General features: G+C 41.5%; 2 protein-coding genes across 9 annotated transcripts in view; both read left to right on the forward strand.

Moving 5' to 3' along the window:
- Positions 1-25,520, forward strand: part of GRIA4 (glutamate ionotropic receptor AMPA type subunit 4) — a 339,539-nt gene that overhangs the window by 220,689 nt on the left and 93,330 nt on the right. For all 8 annotated transcript variants that reach the window (XR_008792568.1, XM_056115207.1, XM_056115203.1 and 5 more), the window contains exon 5: positions 9,318-9,502. Coding sequence is in view for 7 of the 8 variants with exons in the window: in XM_056115207.1 (XP_055971182.1) it covers positions 9,318-9,502 (185 nt within the window). In the remaining variant the exon portion in view is untranslated. The remainder of the gene's footprint in view (positions 1-9,317; positions 9,503-25,520) is intronic.
- On the forward strand, positions 17,842-19,208 carry LOC130024452 (U2 small nuclear ribonucleoprotein auxiliary factor 35 kDa subunit-related protein 2-like). Its single transcript, XM_056115210.1, has one exon. The coding sequence runs from the start codon at positions 17,880-17,882 to the stop codon at positions 19,206-19,208; it is 1,329 nt and encodes a 442-aa protein (XP_055971185.1). The 5' UTR covers positions 17,842-17,879.

The raw sequence follows: 25,520 nt of genomic DNA on the forward strand, positions 1-25,520 counted from the left end.
AGGAAAATTGAACTCTCAGTGTTTAGTGATTCCAGGAAATGTATTGAATTCCTTTTAGCTATTCTAGCTCTGCGAGTAAAGTAACATCCCATTGCAGGGCAAGAAATAGATGATAAACAGATGAGTAAATAAAATACATAACACTTTCTTTGGTGGTCTTAGGGAGAGCAAAGAAAGGAAATAGAATATTTCAGAATCATAGAATTGAATTTTTAGTTAAAGTGGCCTAAACTGGGGCTGGAGCAATAGCACAGCAGGTAGGGCATTTGCCTTGCACACGGCCAGGGTTCGATTCCCAGCATTCCATATGGTCCTTTGAGCACCGCCAGGAGTGATTCCTGAGTGAAAAGCCAGGAGTTACCCCTGAGCATCGCCAGGTGTGACCCAAAAATTTAAAAAACAAAAAGTGACCAAAGCTGCCTCACTGAAGAGAAGACATTTGGGGAAAGGTCTGTAGGCAATGATGGGTGATCCTCACAGGCCCCCATAGAGATAGCACCTGAGACCATAGAGGTTAGCTTGTTGGTGATATTCGAAAGGGAGAGCAGTAGAGTGCTGATACACGAGGTCGTGCAGGTTTTTTAGAAAGAAGCTGTCAAATAGTTTTGAGCCTTGGTAATAAGATCTGGCTTGTGGGCAACTAGTCTGTTGGGGGCAAAGGCAGAGCAGTAAACCCTATATGGAAACTAGCAGTCACCCAGACCAGGAGTGTTTCACTGGGTGGTGGCAGTGGGGATGGTATAAATGGTCAGACTCTTGATCTCTTTTGAAGATGGTACTGCCAGAATATGCCAATATGTGTCGTGAGTGAAAGAATATTATTGGTGATGAATGCTGTCAAAAGATCTTTCTAACACGTGTAACCTCCATTCCAATTTCATCACTTGCACTTCCTATTCATGAAAGCCTGGTGGCAAAGTCCTTCAGCTTGAGCAGGAAAAGGCTAAGTCCTAAAGTTCTGCCACTTACCACAGTGTCGCTTTTCTATAAATCACACAGGCCAACTTCTGTGTCTTCACCTCCCAAGTGAGGATAAGAATACCCATTTTGCAGGGTCTTGGGTCCCATTGTATTGTAAAATGATCTATAAGACCTATGTTATGAATCCCTGAGTCTAGCATTAAGTACTAACCATCTATTAATGTTCCACAGGTTTCCTGCCTCTGTCCTTTGCTTGAGCTGCCAGAGCTCCTCTCCTCACCATCTCCATGAACCCCACCCCATTCTCCCAGGCTGTTCTCTCAGCAGTGAGAGTCCTTTTGGCATTTACCTTTTCCAAAAAATTGGCATAGTGATTACATTTAACCTGTAAAATGAGGTTTTAGGCACTTTAAATGCATATCATGGCAAAACATTTATGTAGGTGCCTGTTTATTCCCAGATGTGTGTTTTTAAATAGTAGCATTAAAATGATTGTTTGAATTGTGTGTTTTATAGTGATTATATAAAATATATGAATCTCAATTTCTAAGCAAAATAATAGCTATAAAATTTACACTAGACTTCTACTTTGATTAGAAAATTGTCTATTCATTATTTGAGTTTAAAAATTGCAAACTTTCAAGAATATCTTTCTTGCATAAAAAGACTACCTTTTATTCTTTTTTAAAAATGATAAATTCCGATAATGCCAATGAGATAAAAATAAATAAATTCTGGAAGCAAACTTGAAAAGAGATATTCTTTATGCTTAGGGAATACTTAAAATTCTACAAATGATCTAAAGAAAAATTTATATTTACAGTAAAAGAGAAAAAGGTTTTTCTAAAACCTGTGTCAGAATTGTGCATGCTACTTTGTGTGAAGAAAAAGGAGTTGTCTGCAAGCCCTGTATCATCAGAAGGCATTTGGCACCTGAAAGGCAAACAAAAACAAATGCTTCTTCTGAAGGTTAAAAAAAAAAATTGAGGCATTACTTCATAGCTGGATGTATAAAGGGCACTAGTAGAGCAGGGAGAGGTTTTGCTCAAATCCTCAACCTTATCCCATAGGCCATCCAACCCGAGCTGGTTCATTCTGTCCTCTGCAGCTAGACTCGATCTCCTTCTTCTATCATCTTTTGGAGGATGGGGAGACACTTTAGCCGACACTCTGCAGTGCCTGGGGACCCAGTGGTATTTAAAGGCATCCCTCCTAAAGGTGCCCAGGGGACCGTGCAGCCCTGGGCCTTCAGCAGCCTCCTCCCTTGCCTGTGCTCTGCCCCTTGAGCTATGTCTCTAGCCGTCCCTTTCCTTTGACCTGGATCACTTCACTAGGGCTCCCAGCTGATATCTGGTTCCTGTGTCATCCCTGCCCACGTATATTCCTAGTTCGACTAAGTGAATGCTCTAAAACACACTCAGTCTTGACATTCGTTTCTAAGAGTCCTTGAGGAGAGAGGCTAAGTTTTATAATATGAAATACTTTAAGGTCCATGTTGTATGCCTTATGGCTGCTTGTCAGCCCTGGAAGCTCTGTCCATGGGTGCACAAGTCCACACACTCTCCTGTTCTTTCAATAGGTAACAAGTACTTCCTTGTTCTGCCCCACAAAGCATTTAGAGTTACTGAATGTGACCCGTCAAACTGCTTCTTTTTGAGTCTTTTAAATCCTGGTTTTTCTCTATGAATTGCCTATCAATTTGTGTCTTTAAACAACCCTTGGCTAAGCATATTCTGGACTATGTACTGAGACCAATATCATTCCTTTCTTCACTGAGCCTGCAATGTAGCAGAAGGAAAAGACACTAATCTAATCATCATTCAAACGCATAATAACTTTATAATGTTGATAAGGAAAAATGTCAGGCTGACGTTAAACAAAAATACATTAGTCTCCTTAGGTCCTACTTTCATTATATCTTATCATTCTAAAAGTCACCCTTCCCAAGATTCTATGCATGAAGTTAAGTGTATACTTACTGTGTGTAGGTGGGAGTTGCAGTAAAAAATGCTGAAGACCAGGCTGTGGAGATATCAGAGGTCAGGAGGCACACACTTTGCATGTGCGGGATCCAGTTTCCATCCTTTCTACCACATGCCCCCTCAGTTGCTATGGAGCCCACTGGGTGTCACCCTGATGGCCTCAAAAACCACCCAGTATCACTAGTACTCCTCAGTATTTATAGGGACCCCCTTCTGCCATTCCCAAAAAGTCAAGGAAATGACTGAAAACCAGGAAAGATAGTATGAGGAGTATGAGGGATATGTGACATACACTGGAATAAGTGAGATTTGATATGGTATCTGGAAGATGAACAGAAGGCAAAAGTCGAAAGAGGTTAAATCTTTTAAATGATGCAACAACTTGTGCAGAGACTCTGGATGGGAGCTGAGAACTTTCTAGAGCATCTGAGAAGGTCATTTTTGCTGAAAGTAGAAAGCAAAGAGGATAGTGTTGCAAACTGAAGCTCAGTAGAGAGACAGAGGATGGGTACAACCAGATTCGGGCATTTATTACAAAACAATAGGAAACACCCAAAGCTTTTTAGGAGAAAGTACTGTAATGAAAGTTTCTTTCTACAAAGGTCAACTTCAATTGCTATGAGAACAATTGTAGGAATTCATTAATAGGCTCAACTATCCACCAAAGAGATAGAACAGATTAGGCACTCACTTTGAATGCAACCAACCCTCATTCAATCCCTAGCAATTGCATATAGTTCCTTAAGAACAGAGCCAGGAGTAGCCCCTAACACGGCTGGGTGTGACCCAACCACCCTTCACCCAAGCAAAACCAAACAAAAAGATATGTTTTGTACTGAAATAAAATTCTTCAGTTGTCTAGCTAAGTAAATGCCTGGCAGAAAGGATGTTGAGAGCCCTTGAACTTGTGGCAGAGATTGGAATTTAGGTTTGACTGCAACTACAGAAAATTTTATTTTATTTTATTTTATTTTGCTTTTTGGGTCACACCTGGCGATGCTCAGGGGTTACTCCTGGCTTTGCACTCAGGAATCACTCATGGTGGTGCTCGGGGGACCATATGGGATGCTGGGAATCGAACCTGGGTTGACTACGTGCAAGGCAAATGCCCTACTCGCTGTGCTATTGCTCCAGCCCCTGACAGAAAATTTTAGAGATTTCCAGTACCAAATTCCTTTATAAGTTGTCCTCTGAATTCACTGTGGGCACTAATATAGGGATCAGGAGACAATAATTAATATTATCAGAAATAGGAGAAACCTGGAAACCTAGAGAGAAGGAATTTTCTGTTTTTACTTGTTTACAAGGAAGGGAAAGATAGTCTCTCTTGTTCCAGTTTGACTGCATAGCTTCAGATGGCCTACCTGGAAGATATTTTTCTCTTTTCTGCCCTTCTTGGATCCGGGCATGAATGCATGCTAGCAACACAAACCGATGACTTGACGCATGCCCCATGTGGCTGCTTCCATGCTGGCCTGGATTATGGAGTCCAGACTGCCACCTCTGAATGGGTTATTTTCGTCCCTCAGCTTCTTTGGAAAGAGTTCAAACTAAATGGTCACCAAATCTGCCCTACGGTCCCAGCTTGATGGCATTCACGGAGGAAGGATTATAGATCGTATTCCTCTCTTCCACTGAGCGTAACAGGCAAGAGGAGAGAGACTTTCAGACTCCTACACACACCTTTCCAAATACACTGCTTTGCGATGCTGATGGTTGTGCCAAGCTAAAGAAACCATGTTGTCATCGTAGGGACATGCACAGCTACTTAGAAAATGAGTGAGGAGCCTTGACGGAGGAAGTACAATTAACTGCTTCCTCCCTGTGGCCCTTCTCCCTTTCAGGTCCAACACCTCCCGTTTATCTCCTTTCCAAAGCAGTTCCCCTGACCACGATGCTTCTTTAGTTCCAGAACCATCAAAATGGCATCTCTTTCCTCTCTATTATTCTGATGGTATTCTTGCTAATCTACGTTCTCACTTGTTAACATTTCCTCCAGAGAGAGAGAGAGAGAGAGGCAGGCTGGACGATAGAGCCGAAGGGATACTGAGGACACTGTTGGTGGGAAATGTGTGCTGGTGAAAGGACTGGGGCTGAAACATTCTATGAGTGAAACCCAATCATGACTAACTTTGTAACTGTGTGTCTCACAGTGATTCAATAAAAAAATTAATTTCAAAAAATTTTAAAATGTAAAACAAATGAAAAATATCATGGATACTTATCTAAATGCAGCTTTTTATAATTTTTGTTTCATTCTGAACTTACGTATTCATGCTGACATAAATTTGTGCTCATCCTGTTTCTATCCCTCTCTGCATAGGTAGTTGAATCAAATAACTCTTTCAGAAGAGTACATCAAATAAAAAATTTCAATGTAATTTCTGGAAAATATTTCTTATCATAAATAGCTCAGTGTCCTTGGATGACTTAAAAAATATGGTATGAAAGAATTCAGTAACTTAAACTCTTTACAATATTAGAACCTCTTTAGCATAATTGATAATGATGCATGACACAGTAAGTCTTTTAAAAACTTCTTTGCGTACAGTCATGTTTATGCAACATATCATACTCTTTAATAAATATACAGAAGCCTTTCATTACTTCTTGTAATGCAATAATATGGTTGTTTTAAATAGAATGCCCTGCCACAGAGGCAGGGTGGGATGGGGGGGATGGGGGAGTGGGAGGGATACTGGGATCCATGGTGGTGGAAAATGGGCACTGGTGGAGGATGGGTACTTAATCATTGTATAATTGAAACCCAAGCACAAAAATTTGTAAGTCTACAACTGTACCTCTTGGTTTGTCACTAATAATAATAATAATAATAATAATAATAATAATATGGTTGTTTTTTGCTTTGTTTTGTTCGGGGGCCACACCTAGAGATTATTCCTGGTGGCTCCAGGGACAATATCGGGTGCCAGAGATGGAACCTGGGTTGGCCGCATGCCAGGCAAGCACCCTATCCTCTATACTGTCTCTCCTGCCCCTGTAATGCAATAATGTGATCTTGTCCATGATATTCTCTCACTACTTGTGCTACTAAAATTCATTTGATTCTTTTGAAGTTATGTAGACAGTACTGTGCAATTTACATAAGTTAACTTACTTAGCAATTTTATTATATAGTTAATTCCATACAAAGACAAGAATCAGATAGCATTATCTTGACATATATTAGGGAATCACGGATGTCCTAGGCTTTCAATATGTCACACTGAATTTAAGAATGTGCTTCTTATGACTGAAGAGATTGTACAGGATTAAAGTACTTAACCTTGATTTCAATTCCCAGCAGGTAGCTGAGTCTGATTTCAATTCCCAGAAGTGAATATGGTCCCCTGACCACCTCCAGTAGTGACTCCTGAGCACAGAGTCAGGAGTAGCCCCTGAACACCACCAGGCATGGGACCAAAACCAAAACATTCATTTTTTTGTTAAGTAAATGTAAAACTTAAAGATATTTTAACTCTAGTAGATTCCCTATTAGTCATATACATTTTCCCTTAAACTGCCATTTTCACTTTCTGACCAAGAATGTCCTATTAAAGATTTTCTTTTTGCAACCAGGAAATACAAAATCATAGCTAGATGAAGAACCAGTCTAACTGGACATGTAAATTTTTTTTAGTTTATATAACAGCTATTACATAATCACAGATTCACCATCAGTATTTCCTCTGAGTTATAATAAATTCCCAACTATCTTATGTAAATAAGACAAACAGACATGTATAACTAAAAATTTAAGAAGAAAGCATAATAAAATCAAACACAGGACCAGACAGACAGCACCCCAGGTAAATTGCTCTCCTAACACACAGCTGACCAGCATTCCATGCCCAGCCCCACATATGATCCACACTCCATCACCAGGGGTGATCGCTGAGCAGAGCCCTGAGAGCCACTTGTCGTGGCCCCCAAAATAAAACAAAATAAAAACAGCTTCTGAAAAATCAGATTTTCAGACCAGGCTCCGCAGCTATAACTGTGTGTCTTTTGCATTGGTTTGAAAACATGTCATTTATTTCAGAATGTGATTAATGGTTCTTTTCAGGCAGCCAACTTTTTTTTTGCCATTTAACAAGATCAAGTTTGAGTTTTGTCTTATTTCAGTGCTACCATCATTTGTAAATATGAAAGATGCAGATAATGAAATGTTGATTTTGAACTGGAGTTTTGTTTTATTGGAGTTAGTCTTTCAATCTCTGTTATGTGACAGGGAACTCATACAGATTTTTTAATCAGAAAATGTGTGATTCTATGTTCTATAGAAGTCCTGTCAGCAGGTACCTAACACAACGGATGCCTGGTACTGACATGAAGCCCCGTCTCCACAAGATGTCAAAAAAGTGTGGGGGAGGGTACAGTAGCTCAAAAGCCGTGCCAAGCTGTGGACTGATCCCAGCAAGCAGAGAGTCGGCCTCAATGTGGCCAAGAATGCTCATTTTTACAAAACTCAAACATCAAAGTTCAGACAAAAAGTCTTTGAACTAGTTTATTATGGCAATAAGTAAATAGGAGAAGGGACAAGAAAGCTATCAATGGATATTTTTTAAAAGTGTGTTAATAGGTGTCAACATGCACAAAAAAGCATTGCTTCACTTACTATCATAGAACAAGTCCCACTGACAGAATAAATGAGGCATGAACAAAAGAGGACAAGAGCATCATATGAAGTATGCCTTAAACAGGAAACAGAGTAAATAGTACTGGATTTGGTGGTGAGGATAGACACATCTAGGTAAGATGTGAAAAGATAATTACAGGCACACATTTACAAAGGAAAGACTAAGAGTGCCCAGCTAGCTCAATCAGTAGAGTATGAGACTCTTAAAAAAGAAAAGACTAAATGGAGCAATAGATAGACCAGTACAATTATATAGTAATTAACATGCCCTCTTTCTTCCTCTTTGGGGAATTTTTTTGCTGCTAGATAAAAATGAATACTGACTGCCACAGTATTTCATTTGGCAGGATATCAGGTAATTTATATTTCAAATATGATCTCATCATCAGTTCCATCTGTTGATATTAACTGAGCATCCGTTATGTTTGAAACTGACATGTAAAAAAACATACCTAAAAATCAAAATCCTGCATCTGAGAGATTCATACCAATCAGAAACTGAATCTGTGTTCTTTGAAAGTGCTATGTATTCATGTGAGTATTTGCTTTTAATCCACCCAGCTCTCTACTCCAGGGAACAAGACAGGGAGAAGTTATTTTCGTTTTCTTTAGAATGGGCTCAAATAAGTGCTTGATTTTTTTTGTTTTATTTTGGGCCACTCCTTGCTGCACTCAGGGTTTACCCTGCCTTCATACTCAGGGATCACTCCTGGCAGTATAAAGGGGACCATATGGAGTAGTAGGGATCAAACCCAGGCTAACTGCATGCAAGAGAAGTACCTTACCAACTATACTATCTCTCCATCCCACTGTTTGATCTTCTTAAGAGGACTAAAATATTTTTTATGCTAAACCACAAAGGGAAAAAAAATTACTAACTGGTCATCCTAACTTAAGGACCTGACTTAAGGACTGTTCATAGATTCATAAAATCTTCTTCCCTTTATTTTCATTCCAACTCAAAATTGAAAGCTAGTAAAAGCAAGGTTTCCAGACAGCATTGGAATGCTCTAGTCTTTCTTAACCTAGACACTCAGACATGTGACTTCTCTTCCACAGGCAGAGAAATCGTTTATCTCCTATGGTATTCTCCCTGTCCTGTCCAGGAAGACTGTTCAAATCTTTTTTGTGCCAACACACTACCTTGAATATAGCTATCACCACAGTTTTCTAAATAAAATTCCATTTTCTAAATTGGAATGTCTATCTTTTCTCTACAAGATTAAGCCTAAAGATCCAATGTCTCACCCAATTCTTAGTCAATTCACTCCCAACCCACATCATTTCCCTACCAAAAGAAAAGGTTAACTAACACCTTCTCCATTTGTATATGGAGTCCTCATTACATACTTTATTTAACATCATCTCTCCCATAGTTGGATCCCAAAACATTGTTACTACCTTGATCCAGGGGAGAATCAAAACAGTTTTTCCAAATTAATTCTGTCTAGTGAGTAAAATAACAAAATGAGTTATTTTGTTATTGACTGCAGGTGTGCTGATTTGATTTTTGGCTTATCTCATCAAAAATGTGTTTAGAGCAATGTAATATTCATCAGTAGAGCTATTTTGAGAGCTTATTCAAGGTATGGTATTGCTACTTCATTCAAGGATTATTTTGATGAATCCTGATGTCCTGAGTAAAGAAAGCAAGGACTAATAACTTGAAAATAACCACTGATATTTATTTTTAAAAATTATGGGAAATAGCTATAGAGTCAATAACTATATTTGTTACAGGAGTGAAGTAAAAATATGTTTTTCCTCTCCAATAGGATACTCAATACTTCAAGCTATTATGGAAAAAGCAGGACAAAATGGTTGGCATGTCAGCGCTATATGTGTGGAGAATTTTAATGATGTCAGCTATAGGCAACTTCTAGAAGAACTTGATCGACGACAAGAGAAGAAATTTGTGATCGATTGTGAAATAGAAAGACTTCAAAACATATTAGAACAGGTAAGTTCTAGACCTAATTATTAACCGAGATCTTCCCCCAAAATGACCATTTGTTTCTCTTTCCTCATTAATACTGTCTACCAATCATTTAGACTGAAGGTTGGAGTTTGGGAGTTTTCATTCTAGCATTTATCCCCAAAACTAACTCATAATCTTCTTTCACTCGGCATCATTTTGATTCTTAGATCTCAGTACAGTTAGAAGTAATGTCTCTAACACATTTTTTAGACATGTAGAGAAAGGCCTTTTGTGAGTCATCATGTGCTTTTGGCTATTTTTATCAACACAAATTTTGAAGACTGCGTTTTTCTAAACCTTTAGAGAAACGGCTACTTGAGAATTGGCTACATTAATTTGTTCAAAATTTACATCAAAATCAAAGATGAACATATCATTGTATCACTGTATCACTGTCATCCTGTTGTTCATGGATTTACTTGAACAGGCACCAATAATGTCTCCATTCATCTCAGCCCTGAGATTTTATAGCCTCTCCTTACTCGTCTTTCCCAACGCTGCCATATTGGAGGCTCTTTCAGGGCCAGGGGAATGAGACCTGTTATTTGTTACTATTTTTGGCATATTGAATACACCACAGGTAGTTTGCCAGGCTCTGCTGTGAAGATTAACATTAGAAAAAGTTTATTTTCTTCTAGAGTTACTATGTATATTTTTAATTGCCTTTTTATTTTCATTTTTATTTTCCCCTATTTTTATTGAGGTACATGATTAACAATACTGTTAGTGATGATTGATAGTTCCATGCACACATTGTTCTGACACCACATCCTCCACAAGAGTGCCCTCTTCCCCCCATCAGTGTGCCAAAGAACCCTCCCACCCAACTTCTACCCTACTTCAGCTCAGTTCTGTAGAAAAACTCTCTGGTTCAGATGCTTTTGGCTGCTGTTCCCTTACAATGTTCTTTATATCTCATACATGAGAGAGATTTTTTTTATTGTTGAGGTGGTGACAACTACATACATAGAGATGAGTAATTCCATTAAATTGTAAATTCCACAAAATTGTAAATCAATCAAAAAATTTCAAGAACTGTAAACATTTTAAAATAGTATGAATAATAAGAGGGAGAAGCAGTTGTGCAGTGGGGAGGATGGTTGCCTTGCACACAGCAGACCCAGCTTTTATCTCTGGCACTCCACATGGCACTCCACATGAGCCCACCAGGAGTGATTCTGAGTGCAGAGCCAAGAGTAAGCCCTGAGGGCTGGAGCAATAGCACAGTGGGTAGGGCATTTGCCTTGCACACGACCGACCCAGGTTCGATTCCCAGCATCCCATATGGTCCCCTGAGCACAGCCAGGAGTAATTCCTGAGTGCAGAGCCATGGGTAACCCCTGTGCATCGCCAGCTGTAACCCAAAGAGCAAAAAAAAAAAGAGTAAGCCCTCAGCTATGCCAGATGTGGCCTAAAAACAAAAAAGTGAATAATTCTATGCTAATATATTTTTAATTTTGCATAAAATAGGTAAGTACTGCAAATATAAGATTTAAGAAGAGTGAATAGAGGAGAATTTTTTTAAGTTAAAGGAAAACCTTTTTAAGGTTTATAAAAGTGTTTTTTTTATCTCCATTTAGTCTCCATTGTGAGACTTGTTGTTACTGTGTTTGGCATATGAAAACGGCACGGGTAGCTTGCCAGGCATTGCCATGCAGGTGAGATACCCTCGGTAGCTTGCCAGACTCTCTGAGAGGGGTGGAGGAATCGAACTCAGGTTGGCCGCATGCAAGGCAAATGCCCTACTGTGCTATCACTCCTGAATAGACATTTAAAAAAGAACATTCAAAATAATGAAACATTTATTCATTATTTAAAGAGTATAAAACCTTGGCAAGCTAGGAATAAACAAATCTTAATCTAGCAGAGGGCAGCCATGAGTGATTGCCATAATTATTAGTGAATAGCTGCGAAATTTGACTTGTCTTTTTTTTTTTTCACTTTTTGAGTCACACCTGGCCATGCACAGGGATTACTCCTGGCTCTGCACTCAGGAATTACTCCTGGCAGTGCTCAGGGGACCATATGGGATGCTGGGAATTGAACCCGTGTTGGCAGCATGCAAGGCAAACACCCTTCCCACTGTGCTATTGCTCCAGCCCCTTGACTTGTCTTTTAAAGAAACTTTTTTAATGATTCTTGAAAAATGGTTTCAAGCCTTTGAACTGCTAAGTTGTCTCTTGTCCTTGAAGTTTTGCATCATTCTTTTGACTCTGAATGATAATTTAGCTGGATCAAGTATTCTTGGTAAGATGTTTGTTTCATTCAAGTTTGTTTTTTCTTCTTTAACTACATCCCACCATTCTCTTCAGGAGTACAGATCTTCTGTAATTCCTGTGGGAGTTCCTTTGTATTAAATTCCTTCTTTGATCTTGCTGCTTTTCATATTCTCTTTTTGGCCTTTGTCATTCTGATTAACATGTATCTTGGAGTTTTTCTACTTGTGTCTGTTCTCATAGGGACCCTTGGGCCTGATATCTGGGAATGCATGCACCCTTAACTCTGGGAAATTTTTTATCTGTGATTTTGTTGACCAGTGGTGTCTTTGTCAAATTCACCTTCCTATTCTTCAGGGATGCCAGTGATTCTTATATTATTCATTTTGAATTAATTTCATAATTTTCTGGTGTGCTTTTCATTTCTTTTCACAATTTTTTCCATCTTCTGTTGTTTAGTAGAAATTTCCTGCATCTTATCTTAACAAAAAAAAAGTTCACTTATTTTTTTCCTTAGTTGTTGTTACCCTATTGCTGAGGACTTTGATGAGTTTTTCATTTCACCTACTATTTCATTTCAACTACTATATTCTTTAGTTCTGTCACTTCTGATTGCAAAAATAAATTAACAAAAATAGGAGTTCACTATTTTTTTCCTTAGTTGTTGTTACCCTGTTGCTGAGAATTTTATTGAGTTTTTTTGTTTGTTTCACCTACTATTATTTTCAGTTCCATCACTTCTGATTGCAGTTTTATCATTTCTGCCTTCATACTTTACTGTGCTTTATTGACTACCTGTTCCATAATATTTTGAGTTCATTAAACCTCTTCATCATGGTATCTAAATAGTCATTATCTAAGAGGTTACAGAGCTGGTTGGCACTGGTAGCATCACCCATGGTATTATCTTCGGTCAATGAGCTTGGTGGGCTTCTACAAGACTTCCCCTACAAGAAAAACTCCGTGGTGATCTGAGGGTGGATCTTTATATTTTGCTTCCTGACGGATTAGGGCAAGTGTTGTTTTTTGCCTTCACTGCTGCTTTCACTGGGTGACATATGTCTTGGAGTTTCAGGAGGCAGAAGTGTGCACAGGGTGAGGTGCAGTAAGTCAGACTGTTGCTGTGCCATATAAGCAGCTGTGTGGTCCAGGGTACACACAGCAACTAGTGGAGTAATGGGTGCGGGGTGTGAAGCAAGGTTGGGAAGCTAAATGAGCCAGCACAGGCTCTGCGTGTGGATGAGGGCCTGTAGGTCATAACAGAGGTCAGGTATGGACACTCAGTATGTTCTTCAGCTCTTCTTACCAAAGAAGGTTCCTTGGGTAAAGTTTGTAATAAATAATCAGACAAGAAAAGATAAAATTGAGCTTTGTCATTGTGAAAAACAACAAAATACCATCATCAAGGAATGGATAACATTTACCTTCCCTGAACCTAATCCTGCAGATCATGATAAAGATTTAAAAGGCTGCATTTGTGCCAAATTACAGTGAATGAATGCCATCTAGTGGTTTTGGAAATGTTTGCTCGTGTTTATTTGTACTTGTTAGTTTGGCTAGACAATACTGTAGCATATTTTGTTATTGTTGCTTTTGGGGGGGCTGGGGAGCCACACCCAGCACTGCTGTGGGAGATACTCTTGGCTCTGTGCTCAGAGGTGACTCCTAGCAGAACATAAGATACCAGGGATCAAACCCAGTGCAGCCTCATGAAAGATGCCTTCCCCACCTGCACTCTTTGTAGCATGTTTTGTTGATAGTTTGCTGCATATTATTTATTTGAATTATGGTAAAATTTTGTTTGTACAAAATAGGAGACCAACACCCAAGAATAGTCAAGATTAGTACGAGGAGGTTCACTCCATGGCTTGGAGGCCAGCCACACAAGCTAGGGGAAAAGGCAGCTCAGATAGAGAAGGGAGCACCAAATAAAGGTATTGGGAAGATCCTCCCAGGATGGGAGATGGATGCTGAAAGTAGACTATAGACCGAACATGATTGCCACTCAATGCAAACCACAGCCCCCAAAAGGAGAGAACAAAAGGGAATGCACTGCCACAGAGGCAGGGTGGGATGGGGGGATGGGGGGTGAGAGGAATACTGGTATCAGTGGTGGTGGAAAATGGGCACTGGTGGAGGGATGGGTACTCGATCATTGTATAATTGAAACCCAAGCACAAAAATTTGTAAGTCTACAACTGTACCTCATGGTGTTTCACTAATAAAAATTTAAAAAATAAATGTTTGTGTTAAGCTTACTAATTTGGAGGCTTATTCAAAAAATACTTAACTGTAAAAATCAAAGCTGGAATGCTTCAGATATTCCTAATATTAGAGGAGCACTAAACTAGATGTCTTTTGTTTTCTTCTTTGACTATATTAGAATTTTTAAAAAGTAAAAGTCCTGTATTATTACTTTTAAATGCCCAATAAAGCCAGAAAATACTGTACTGTAAAGAAAATAGAAATGTATTCACCACCACCACCCCTTAATCCTTTTGGAAAATGAAAAGAAAATGAAAAAAAATTTTGAAGAAATGTATTTATATGATATATTGAAAAATATTAATAGGGCTATATTTTTAGTCAGATTTATTCCTGAGGGAGACCAAAAACACCAGTAAGGTTGTAATTATTCAAGACATACAAACATTTAAAATGTGTATTTATGGAACCCAAGAAAAACTTTCCTTACTTTCAATGACAGTCAATTGAGCCCAAACTCCCTTTCTCCCTCCCATTCCTGCCCATGTGTTGAGAGTTTATTTGTTTGACCCGAACAACTGAAGCTTTGTAAATAATTCCTCCTGAATCCCACAGAGCAGTCAATTCTAAGCACTGCCTAGATTGCCAAGTTCCTGTCAGAGGGTGAGTAAGGCTAAAAAAGAGCCTCCATTTAGCACCTGTGCTTAAAAGACCTCTTCTGGAGAAGGCAATTGAGCGCCTGAGCACACTGACCCATTTCAGAGGCTTAGCTGGTTTCTAAGAAGAGAAGCAGCACACCTGGGTGCTTTGGGTAAAGCCTTTGAATAAGTCTTAAATACCTCTCTCTGAGGGAAGTGGGCATTTTTTGCCACTTTAAAAAAATATTCTTTTCCAAATGTATGGAAGTATAATTAACATGTTACATCATGTAAATTTAATGTGATAGTGCGATGAACTGATCCCCTAACACATTGTGAATAGATCACCACAATATAATTAGTTAGCACCTCAGACATTGCACATAATGGCTATTTTTCTTTTTTTGTATGTGAGAACATATAAGATGTATTTTAGCAACTTTCAAGTATGTAATGCAGTAACTGTGCTATACATCCGGTCCCCCGAGCTGAATTGTCCTCAAACTATATGTTTATACCTTTGGAAAAACAAGTGTCTACTTCTTCTATTCCTCTTGCTAAAATCTGAAGGTTTCTTTTCTATCTTGGCTGCATAAAAATAATGAAGCTATTAATAGACTTCTAGTCCTTTAATCTATTGTGAGAATATAATGTATTCTTAATTTTCCAATAAACTACTCCCCCCCACAAAAAGATGTTTTCTGAATCTGAACGTGAATTTTTCCCCTATCAATATTTCAATTCTCTGTAGCTTGGTTTTACTATTAATTCATCTTAACAGATAGCTCATTCAGACTTTATCAGAAATATGGCAATACCTCTGTGTTTCATAATAAATTAAAATAATAAAAAACTATTTCAGAAAATACCTAAACCATGTTTAAAAATATTAAGTAATTTTTATTAGAAAAATTCCGTTGGAAGGAACAGTCCTCTCTCAGAAGATAATGAAATTAATAGTGAAAATGGGGTTGTAATGATTATTTTGACATTTTAATTACTATCACAGATACATTAACAGATAACTATAGTAAGAAAAGCACTGTCTTGTCTGTACATTCTCCAAAGTATTATTTATGTTCTGAACTAATTAGTCCTCCTAAATGTTTTGCTCTTTAAAATGGCAGAGGCTAGAAAGATAACTCAGTGGACTAAAGTGTAGTATGCTTAGGAAGTAGGAAGCCAGGCTTTGATCCCCAGGAATACATGGTACTCCCAGCATCACAAAGAGTGATCTCTGAGCAGTGAGCTGTTTAGTAACCCCTGAGTATCACCAAGTGTGACCCAAGAACAAAAAAAAATGTATATAAGTAAATATAAAGAAAATGGCAGTTAGTCATATACACAAATTTCAAAACTTGATATTCTACACAAGTGTGTAAAAATATATACTAAGGCATATTGATTTTTCTACCTGAATTAGATCATAGAAAAAAATTAAGTTATATAAATATCACCTACTGAGCTACTTGAGGCAATAAAAACATAACAAATAGATAAAGTCAAATTCATTATTATTTTGCTTGTATCAACTTCCCATCAAAGCAATTGCAATTTAGGTCTCTAATTCCAATGGGAAATTTTAGTCCATTCAGCTACAGAAAAAAAAAAAACTTGGAAAAGAAATTTGTAACTGAAAGCACCTTTTAAATGTTTTGTGAATTTAATCCATTATTGATAGAATCCAAATTTTTAATTTGATACTCGCATTATTCAACTAACCTGTTTCCCTAACAACATTCATATTTTTAAGGATAACTCATAACAAGATAATAAAGATATGAAAATCAATTGTTTTCATAACAAATTATGTGCATTACAGGTGGCAACCTTTGCATATATTTTCTTTTTAAACATACCCATTAAAAAAAAAAAACTCCATCCCGCAACAATCAGGAGAAAAAAATTACGGGTCCTCCAAATCTTGCCCAATGCTCAGACGCCAAGCAGTGCTGAGAACTGTCAGAGCTGGGAGAGATTGTGGAGACCACGTGGTGCCAAGGTCCAAACGTGGGGCCTTGCTTCACTAATCCTTTTGACTCGCTCACTTGCAAAGAATTCCTAGGTTCTCAGCCCTGGTCTAGAGACTCTCAATTGAATCTCAAAATGGATTAATACCCCGCAGAGATGTCTCTGGAACCCAGCCATTTATAATCTAGAATTCCAGAAGCACACAGCCACTTTTGCAACCATACAAGCTCTCATACTCAAAATGAACAATGAAAAACAAATTATCTAGCATCTACCCCTAGGACTGGAGCGGTAGCACAGCTGGTAGGGCGTTTGCCTTGCACTTGGCCTACCTGGCCAACCCAAGTTCTATTCCTCCACCTCTCTCAGAGAGCCCAGCAAGCTACCGAGAGTATCTCGCCCACAGGGCAAAGCCTAGCAAGCTACCCCTGACGTATTCGATAAGCCAAACACAGTAACAAGAAGTCTCACAATAGAGACGTTACTGGGCCTGCTCAAGAAAATCGCTGAACAATGGGAGGACAGTGCTACAGTGCTACAGCATCTGTCCCTAGCAGGTAGGCTTGAATGGTGGTGGGGAAATTCGAGCAAAACATAATACCCCAAAGTAGAGAGAGAGTATTTGGGAAATTGTCTGCCATAGAGGCAGAGTGAGGATGGGGTTGGGGGGGGATGGGGTACTGGGGGCATTGGTGGTAGAAACTGTGCACTGGTAGAGGGATGGGTGTTCAGTCACTGTATGGCTGAATCTCAAACATGAAAGCTTTGTAACTATCTCACACTGTAGCACCACAGCACTGTCCACCCGTTGTTCATTGATTTGCTCCAACAGGCCCAGTAACGTCTCCATTGTGAGATTTGTGACTATTTTTGGCATATTGAATACTTCAGGAGTAGCTTGCTAGGCTGTGCTGAGCGGGTGAGATATTCTCAGTAGCTTGCCCGGCTCTCGGAGAGGGGCAGAGGAATTGAACCCTGAGGCCCTACCGCTGTGCTATCTCACACTGATTCAACAAAACTTAAAAAAAAAAAAAAAAAGATTCCTAGGTTCTCAGTGTAATACCTTGAACGCTGAAGTTGCTTGCTAGACTTTGATTCACACAAAAAAACAGAACGTAACAAAGTTACCCACAACTATCTTTCTGGCATCAAAAACCACAAGCAGCACCAGAGAGGGCCGAGGACCCAGTACCTACGAGCATGGCCCGGACCCTGAAACACCACGTGGCCTGGATCCAATAACGTCCGCGAGCCCCAGCGGCAGGGGGTGGAGCTGTGGCCCGCCCCGCCCCCGGCCCCGCCTCTTCCGCCAGGCTCCGGGCGGGAAAGATGGCGGCGCCAGGCCCAGAGGCAGCCGCTTTTCCTCAGAAACTGAGCCACCGGCAGCGCGGGGCGGCCCTTAAGAAGGAGCGGCGAAAGAAGCGGCGGCAGGAGCTGGCCCGCCTGCGGGACGCAGCACTGGCCCTAGAGGAGAAGGAGGAGGAGGACGGGGAAGATGGCGCGCCCAGTGAGGAACAGCTGGAGGCCGAGAGGCAGCGGCAGAACGAGGCCTGGCTGCTGCGTGAGCGGCAGGCGCAGGAGGAGTTCCAGCGCCGGCGGGAGCAGGAGGAGCAAATGGAGGCGGCACGCCGGGCGCGGGAGGAGCGCGAGAACCAGCTGCGCGTCGAGGAGGAGGAGCAGCGACGCCGCGAGCGTGAGGAGGGGGCGCGGAGGCTGCGGGCCGAGCGCGAGCAGGCCGAGGCCAAGCGGAGGCTGCTGGCCCCGGCGGCCTCGTGGCGCAACCCCGAGCCGCCCGCCGCGGGCCGCCCCGCCTGCCCCTTCTACAGCAAGACGGGCGCCTGCCGCTTCGGTGAGCGCTGCTCGCGCCGCCACGAGCCCCCGGCCTCCAGCCCCACGCTGCTCGTGCGCAGCATGTTCACCACCTTCGGCATGGAGCAGTGCCGCCGCGACGACTACGACCCCGACGCGGGCCTGGAGTACAGCGATGAGGAGACCTACCAGCAGTTCCTCGACTTCTACCACGACGTGCTGCCCGAGTTCCGCAACGTGGGCCGCGTGGTGCAGTTCAAGGTCAGCTGCAACCTGGAGCCGCATCTGCGCGGCAACGTGTACGTGCAGTACCAGTCGGAGGAGGAGTGCCAGGCCGCCCTGGCAGCCTTCAACGGGCGCTGGTACGCCGGCCGCCGGCTGCAGTGCGAGTTCTGCCCAGTGACCCGCTGGAAGATGGCCATCTGCGGCCTGTTTGAGCTGCGGCAGTGCCCCCGCGGGAAGCACTGCAACTTCCTGCACGTGTTCCGCAACCCCAACAACGAGTTCTGGGAAGCAATGCGGGATGAGCACCTGTCCCCGGAGGCCCCCAGTGCGGCCTGTGTCCGGTCCCTGGAGAGGTGGCCCCGGCCCAGCCGCCACAGCAACTACCACAGCCGGCCCTGGCAAGCTGAGCAGGAAAGGAGCCGCAGCCACCGGGAAAGGGAGGTCCAGAAGTACCCGTCCAAGAGCCAGGAGGATCCACCGCATGCTCGAAGTTACGGGAGAAAGCGGGTCCGCAGCCCTGCCCATGACAGCCACCGCCGCAGCCACAGGCAGAGCCGTAGTTTCTCTCGGTCACGGAGCCGGAGCCGGAGCCGGAGCCAGGGCAGGAGAAGGTCAAAGAGTTGAGACAGAAGTATTCACAGCCCTAAAGCCAAATGAACCAGTCTTGTTCTTTCTTTAAAGAAAACTTATAAGGACCCTGCAGCACGGTTCCTGGTTCTTCCAAAATAGTCTCCTTGGACTGGCCATAGGCATGGCTTATTCTGTCTTCAGAGGCTTTCCTCGCTCTATTGATTCAGATTCCTGGAATTATAATGTTAGCCCAGAGTGACTTTTTTCATTTTGAAAGTTGGATTTTAAAAGTTGCGTTTTGTTGTTCGTTTGGGTCTTAGGGCCACACCCTGTTGCTCAGGTCTCATCCTGGCTCTGCTCCAGGGCACTCCTGACAGTGCTTGAGAATCCAGCAGTGTGGTCAGTTTTTGAGTAAAGTGCCTTAATTCCTTGTACAATTCCTCTGGTTTATTATAGAAGCTCAATAGAATCATATTGTCATTCTTCACCTTTCTTATTTTAAATAAGGAATGTTGGTCTGAAATCTTGAAAACTCTTACTCTAAAATTTGGTACAGCCATTTCCAGAGAAGACTTATGATCATTGCATTAGCTGCTAAAACAATATGTAACTGTTCACATGGGATGCACTTGGAAAGTAACTTAAAACGAGTAAAGTGGCCTTCTCGGTGTACTTGTTCTACAAATGTTTCAGAGTGCCCATTTTGGTCAGACTTTACTGAAGGTGCTGTCATGAGCAAAACATTTTCTGTTGTGGTTATTAACTCTTACTTGATGAACTAAGGTGCTAACCAATAGTGCTCATAAATCCTGCTAATACAAGTTCTTCCTTTCATATAGTATATCAAGGTGATCATGGACCTCATATTGCCTCCTTCTGTGAGTGCTAGTTCTTACTAAACAAATTATATCAAAGGCATTAGATAGAGAACTCAAGTTATATCGCTCATAGGACATGTCACTGGTGCCTTACCAAGGATTCAGAAGCAGATTTAAACACGCGCCTTAGAGTCTGTAAGAAAGCATAACAAAAGGATAAAATAGCTCTCAGGTACCTCAGACAGCCTCTTTTAACACATAACTCAGATTTAATTGGTGCCCTTCAGCAACATTCACACCTAACTACATAAAGGAGAAATTCAGTGTCCAAGTAGACAAATATGAGTCTTAGATCACTGGCAAGCCCAATGATCTTCCCATACTCAAAGATTAAATTTTGAAAAGCCTAAGAAATAACCAACCAGGCTTATTGCATCTCCAAAGGAAGTCAGGGTGTGATAATCCTATGTCAGGATGTGATCAATTCAAAGGAAGTAAATACCCACAATCAGAAATGTGGTCATGTTTATAAAAATTGTGAGATATGAACATGGCCCCAGTTTTTAAATTATTCCAAGGCCATCTCTTTGTCTAGCACCACTTGAGTAAAAGATCCCAGGCAGGACTTTCGATGAACTGCCAAATGTGTAACAACAGTAATTAACTGATAAAGTATTGGTGACAGTTGGCACTTCAGATGTCTCTAACATAAGAAATTTTACAGTCTAGAACTCTCCCACAATCACTGTCGTGGAGTAAAGCATCAGAAAGAGCCTCGAACTTAATGAGCCTGACCCTGTGTGCTATCACTTGCTGAGTCATGGTCTAAAAAAAGTTAGTGATGGGCTCATGACTATGAGCTTTTATATTTTTTATACTAAAACAAACAAACAAAAAATGAATGAGGGGCCAAAGAGAGAAAAGAAAGTACACAAAGAGGAAAACAAGCTGAAGAGATAATGAAGAGATCAGTCACTACAAAAGATACCTAGTAATTGAAGGTAATGGCTTTGATTATTTGAATCCTCTTGGGAAAGGTTAAGCATCTTAGGGCCAGAGCTATAGTATGGTGGGTAGGGCCCTTGTCTTAAATGCATGCAACTGGCTTTGATTACAGGAACTATATACAGTTTCCCCAGCCCCTCAAAGAGTGATTTATGAGAACTGCAGGGTGTGACCCAAAACTCCCTTCCTCTTCACCTCATCCCCTCAATAAAAAAAAAAGAGATTAGTAGCAAACTTCTGACTACGAATGAGCCCACAGCAGACATCAGACAGTTCTTCAGTGGACATCAGACAGTTCTTCACTTGACTCCCCAGGTTTCCCCACACCACCACCCCCCACCCCGCCTCTATGTGCCAGATCATCCCAGGAACTGTTGTGCAAAGATGAGCAAAATATGATCCCTGCATGGGAAAGCTTATATTCAAATTGGATCATGATCATCCTGTTGTTCATCGATTGCCTCGAGCAGACCCCAGTAACGTCTCCTTCGTCCTAGCCCTGAGATTTTTAAAAAATGCCATATTCAAGCTTCTTTCAGGGTTAGGAGAATGAGACCCATCATTGTTACTGGTATTTGGCATATTGGGTATGCCATGGGGAGTTTGCCAGACTCTGCCATGTGGGCAGGTTACATTTGGTAGCCCGCCAGTTTGTCCAAAGTAAGAATGAGATTATAATAAGGTGTCAGTTTCCAGGAGCTGGGTTTTATAGTCTCTGAGTCTTGGTCATTGATGGGATTACACTGCGCCAGCGGTGTGACCCCTGCCTACTGGAAGATGGAGGATCTGGGTGGAGGATGCTCAGCCCTGATCCGAGCAGGCTTGGAGATCTCAGCCCCGGGACCCACATGCCTTTAATCCTCTGCCAGTACCTTCATGCGTGTGGAGGGTGGTCTCAGCATGGTTGTGGCTGGTTCTGGAGGTCTTTGGCTGCCGGAGTTCTGGTCAGGGCGGGGAGGGAAACTCAACCTGCCCCCCCTCCAAGGGGCCGCGGTGAGGACAGCCAGGTACAGGGGCAGGAGACTCTGAGCTGTTCTCTTCCGGGAGCTGGGTAGTATAGTCTCTGAGTCTTGGCCGTTGATGGGATTACACTGTGCTAGGGGTGTGACCCCTGCCTACTGGAAGATGGAGGATCTGGGTGGAGGATGCTCAGCCCTGATCCAAGCAGGCTTGGAGATCTCAGCCCTGGGACCCGCATGCCTTTGTTCCTCTGCCGGTACCTTCAATTCAAATTGGAAACTAGGATATAAATAAGACAATTTGATGGGTTCACAACTCAGGACCAAGTTTCCTGAAAAATTAAACTGCCAAACGTTAGGTATGCAGGAGCCACGCCCACAAATCACCTGCAGTTCAGCCATACAAGTTCATTTATTGGACATGCTTTAGAAGTCCCATAAATCTCTAAAGAGATCAGAAGCCACAATTTATCTCCAACCCATGCAAGCTTCTACAAACAGGGTACTTTAGAGTGGAGTGGGTCAGGCTGGTGCCTACCCAAATAGTCCCCAGCTCCCACATTCCATAATTCTGCCATGCCCCTGGCCACATTCTACTGTCCTAGGACGGACCTCATCGAGATGTTAACTTGCGGAAAATTTGGGAATCTGACCAGAAGCACAATGGTGATTTGGGGATGTCAATAAGCCAAGGGCGCCATCAGATTGCAGATGCAATTGTCCCACTTGTCCAGGTTGGCCAGCAGGCAGTGTTGTACCCTCTGGGCCCCAGTAGCAACAGCAGCAATGGACTGGGCAGGGAACAGAACCAGGTCCAGGACCACTACAGTACCCAACTTGGACACTCTGAGCAGACTGCAGCCACCACTCCAGCAAAACCAGCCCAGGAGGCATAAGCCCCGCATCTGCAGTCTCCAGACAGTTGAAACTGTCCCACTTGTGTGTGTGGGGGGGGGGGGGGAGACGGACATGGCAGGTTACCACCCATTTGGTTTAATCCAAGGGGCACCCACTTTCACTCACACCGAAATTTTGAGGCCCCATAGGCTGTTCAGAGTGCTGAGAGCAGCCTCTCAAAAACAATTGCCACTGCACCATCTTCCGTATTTCTATTGGCAGTAATGGTTTTAAGTTTCCTTGAGTTGTATTTTATGGGATGAAAAAAAGTGCGTGTTTTACTCTCCTGTATTAAAGTAACAGCAATGACGGTGCAACAGAAACAAACCAGGCAGTGCAAGAAATGACTCCCCTGGAGAGAGCCTCTGCACAGGCTCGTAACTGCAGCTCCAGAAAGCTCACTACTCCGCTTCCCTCCCAAACTGCTTTTGCCTTCTGAACTTTGCTCATTTGGGGTCGCAGCAAAGTGCAAATATAAGACACAAAGTTATGCTAAAATTTTTAAAAGAGGATTTTATTTCTCTGATTATGCTTTTTAATTGTATTTATATAAATGTATAAGTCCTATGATAACGCATCAGATTTCTTGTTTTCCTAGAAAATGAGCACACCTTCAAAAGACCTCAGTCACACTAGTGCAAAGGGAAAGGATAGGAGGCAGAAAGAGGTCTCTAATGTCTCTTAGCAAGTGTTACCATGGCTGTGACTGTTTCTCATATTCTTGTAAAAAATATAAAAAGAAAAGAAAAGATAGCAAAGAATTTAAGTCTTTAATATGCTTGTCGGAATACAAGGTGTTTTAGAAGAATTGTGACTTCTAGAAGTAGATTGTGCTTGACTAAATTTGTTTTAGTTGATGCTGCAAGGACACTACTATAATATCTTTTTATTATTGCTGTTGATATAACATTCAACAACTCAGCTTCTTTTAAAAACATAAAAGAAAATCTGCTGGAAAATTTTGGAGATTAAAATAAATTAGTTTTACTAGACTTAAAATAGATGGCAGCTGCCTAGAGTTGTCTACTCTGGTTTGGAAGGGAAAGGCAAGTAATAGTCTTCATTTAAATAGACAAGAGAGGGCAACTTCATAATTTGTTTTGGTAAGATTTTGCATCTAATTGAAGCTAATGGTATCTTCAAAGATGTCATGCCACTGGCCGAGCAAGTGAAAACAGAGATAGACAAATGGGACTATCTTAAACTAAGAAGCTTCTGCACCTCCAAAGAAACAGTGACCAAAATACAAAGACAGTCTACAGAATGGGAAAGTATATTCACCCAATACACATCCGACAAGGGGTTGATATCAAGGATATACAAGGTACTGGTTAAACTCCACAAGAAGAAATCACCCAACCCCATCAAAAAATGGGGTGAGGAAATGAACAGAAACTTTCGCAAAGAAGAAATTCGAATGGCAAAAAGGCACATGAGAAAATGCTCTACATCACTAATCATCAGAGAGATGCAGATCAAAACCACAATGAGATATCATTTCACACCACAGAGACTGGCCCACATCCACAAGAACAAAAGCAACCAATGCTGGCACGGATGTGGCGAGAAAGGGACCCTCCTTCACTGCTGGTGGGAATGCCGGCTGGTCCAACCCTTTTGGAAAACAGTATGGACGACTCTCAAAAAATTAGAATTTGATCTGCCATTTGACCCAGCTATAGCACTCCTGGGAATATATCCCAGAGAGGCAAAAAGGTATAGTCGAAGTGACATCTGCAATTGTTTGTTCATTGCAGCACTCTTTACAATAGCCAGAATCTGGAAAAAACCTGAGTGCCCGAGAACAGATAACTGGTTTAAGAAACTTTGATACATTTACACAATGGAGTACTATGTAGCTGTTAGAAAAGATGAAGTCATGAAATTTACATACAAGTGGTACAATATGGAAAGTATCATGCTAAGCGAAATGAGTCAGAAAGAGAGGGATAGACATAGAAAGATTGCATTCATCTGGGGGATATAAAGTAACAAAGTATGAAATTAATACCCAAGAATAGCTGAGATCAGCACCAGGAGGATTACTCCATAACTTAGAGGCCAGCCGGGTATCCTAGAGGAAAGGGCAGTTCAGATAGAGAAGGGAACACCAAATAAAGGATGTTTGGAGGATCCTCCCAGGAGGGGAGATGCATGTCGAAAGTAGACTATGGACTGAACATGTTTGCCACTCAATGCCTCTTTTGCAGACCACAACACCCAAAAGGAGAGAGAGAACACAGGGGATTGCCCTGCCACAGAGACAGGGGGGATGGGGGGATGGGGGTGGGAGGGATATTATCCATGGTGGTGGAAAATGGGCACTGGTGGAGGGATGGGTATCTGATCATTGTATAATTGAAACCAAAGCACAAAAAATTGTAAATCTACAACTTTAAAAAAAATAAAATAAAATAAAGGGAAAAAAAAGAAAAAGAAAAGTAAAAAAATAAATAAATAAATAAATAAATAAAATAAAGGGAAAAAAAAAGAAAAGATGAAGTTATGAAATTTACATACAAGTGGTACTACTTGGAAAGTATCATGTTAAGCGAAATGAGTCAGAAAGAGCGGGATAGACACAGAAAGACTGCATTCATCTGGGGAACATAAAGCAACAAAAAGGGAGACTAACACCCAGGAATGGCTGAGATTAGTACCAGGAATTTTGCTCCATGAATGGAAGG

Source organism: Sorex fumeus, unplaced genomic scaffold (genome assembly GCF_029834395.1).
Source record: "Sorex fumeus unplaced genomic scaffold, SorFum_2.1 ptg000028l, whole genome shotgun sequence".
NCBI classification, from domain to species: Eukaryota; Metazoa; Chordata; class Mammalia; order Eulipotyphla; family Soricidae; genus Sorex; species Sorex fumeus.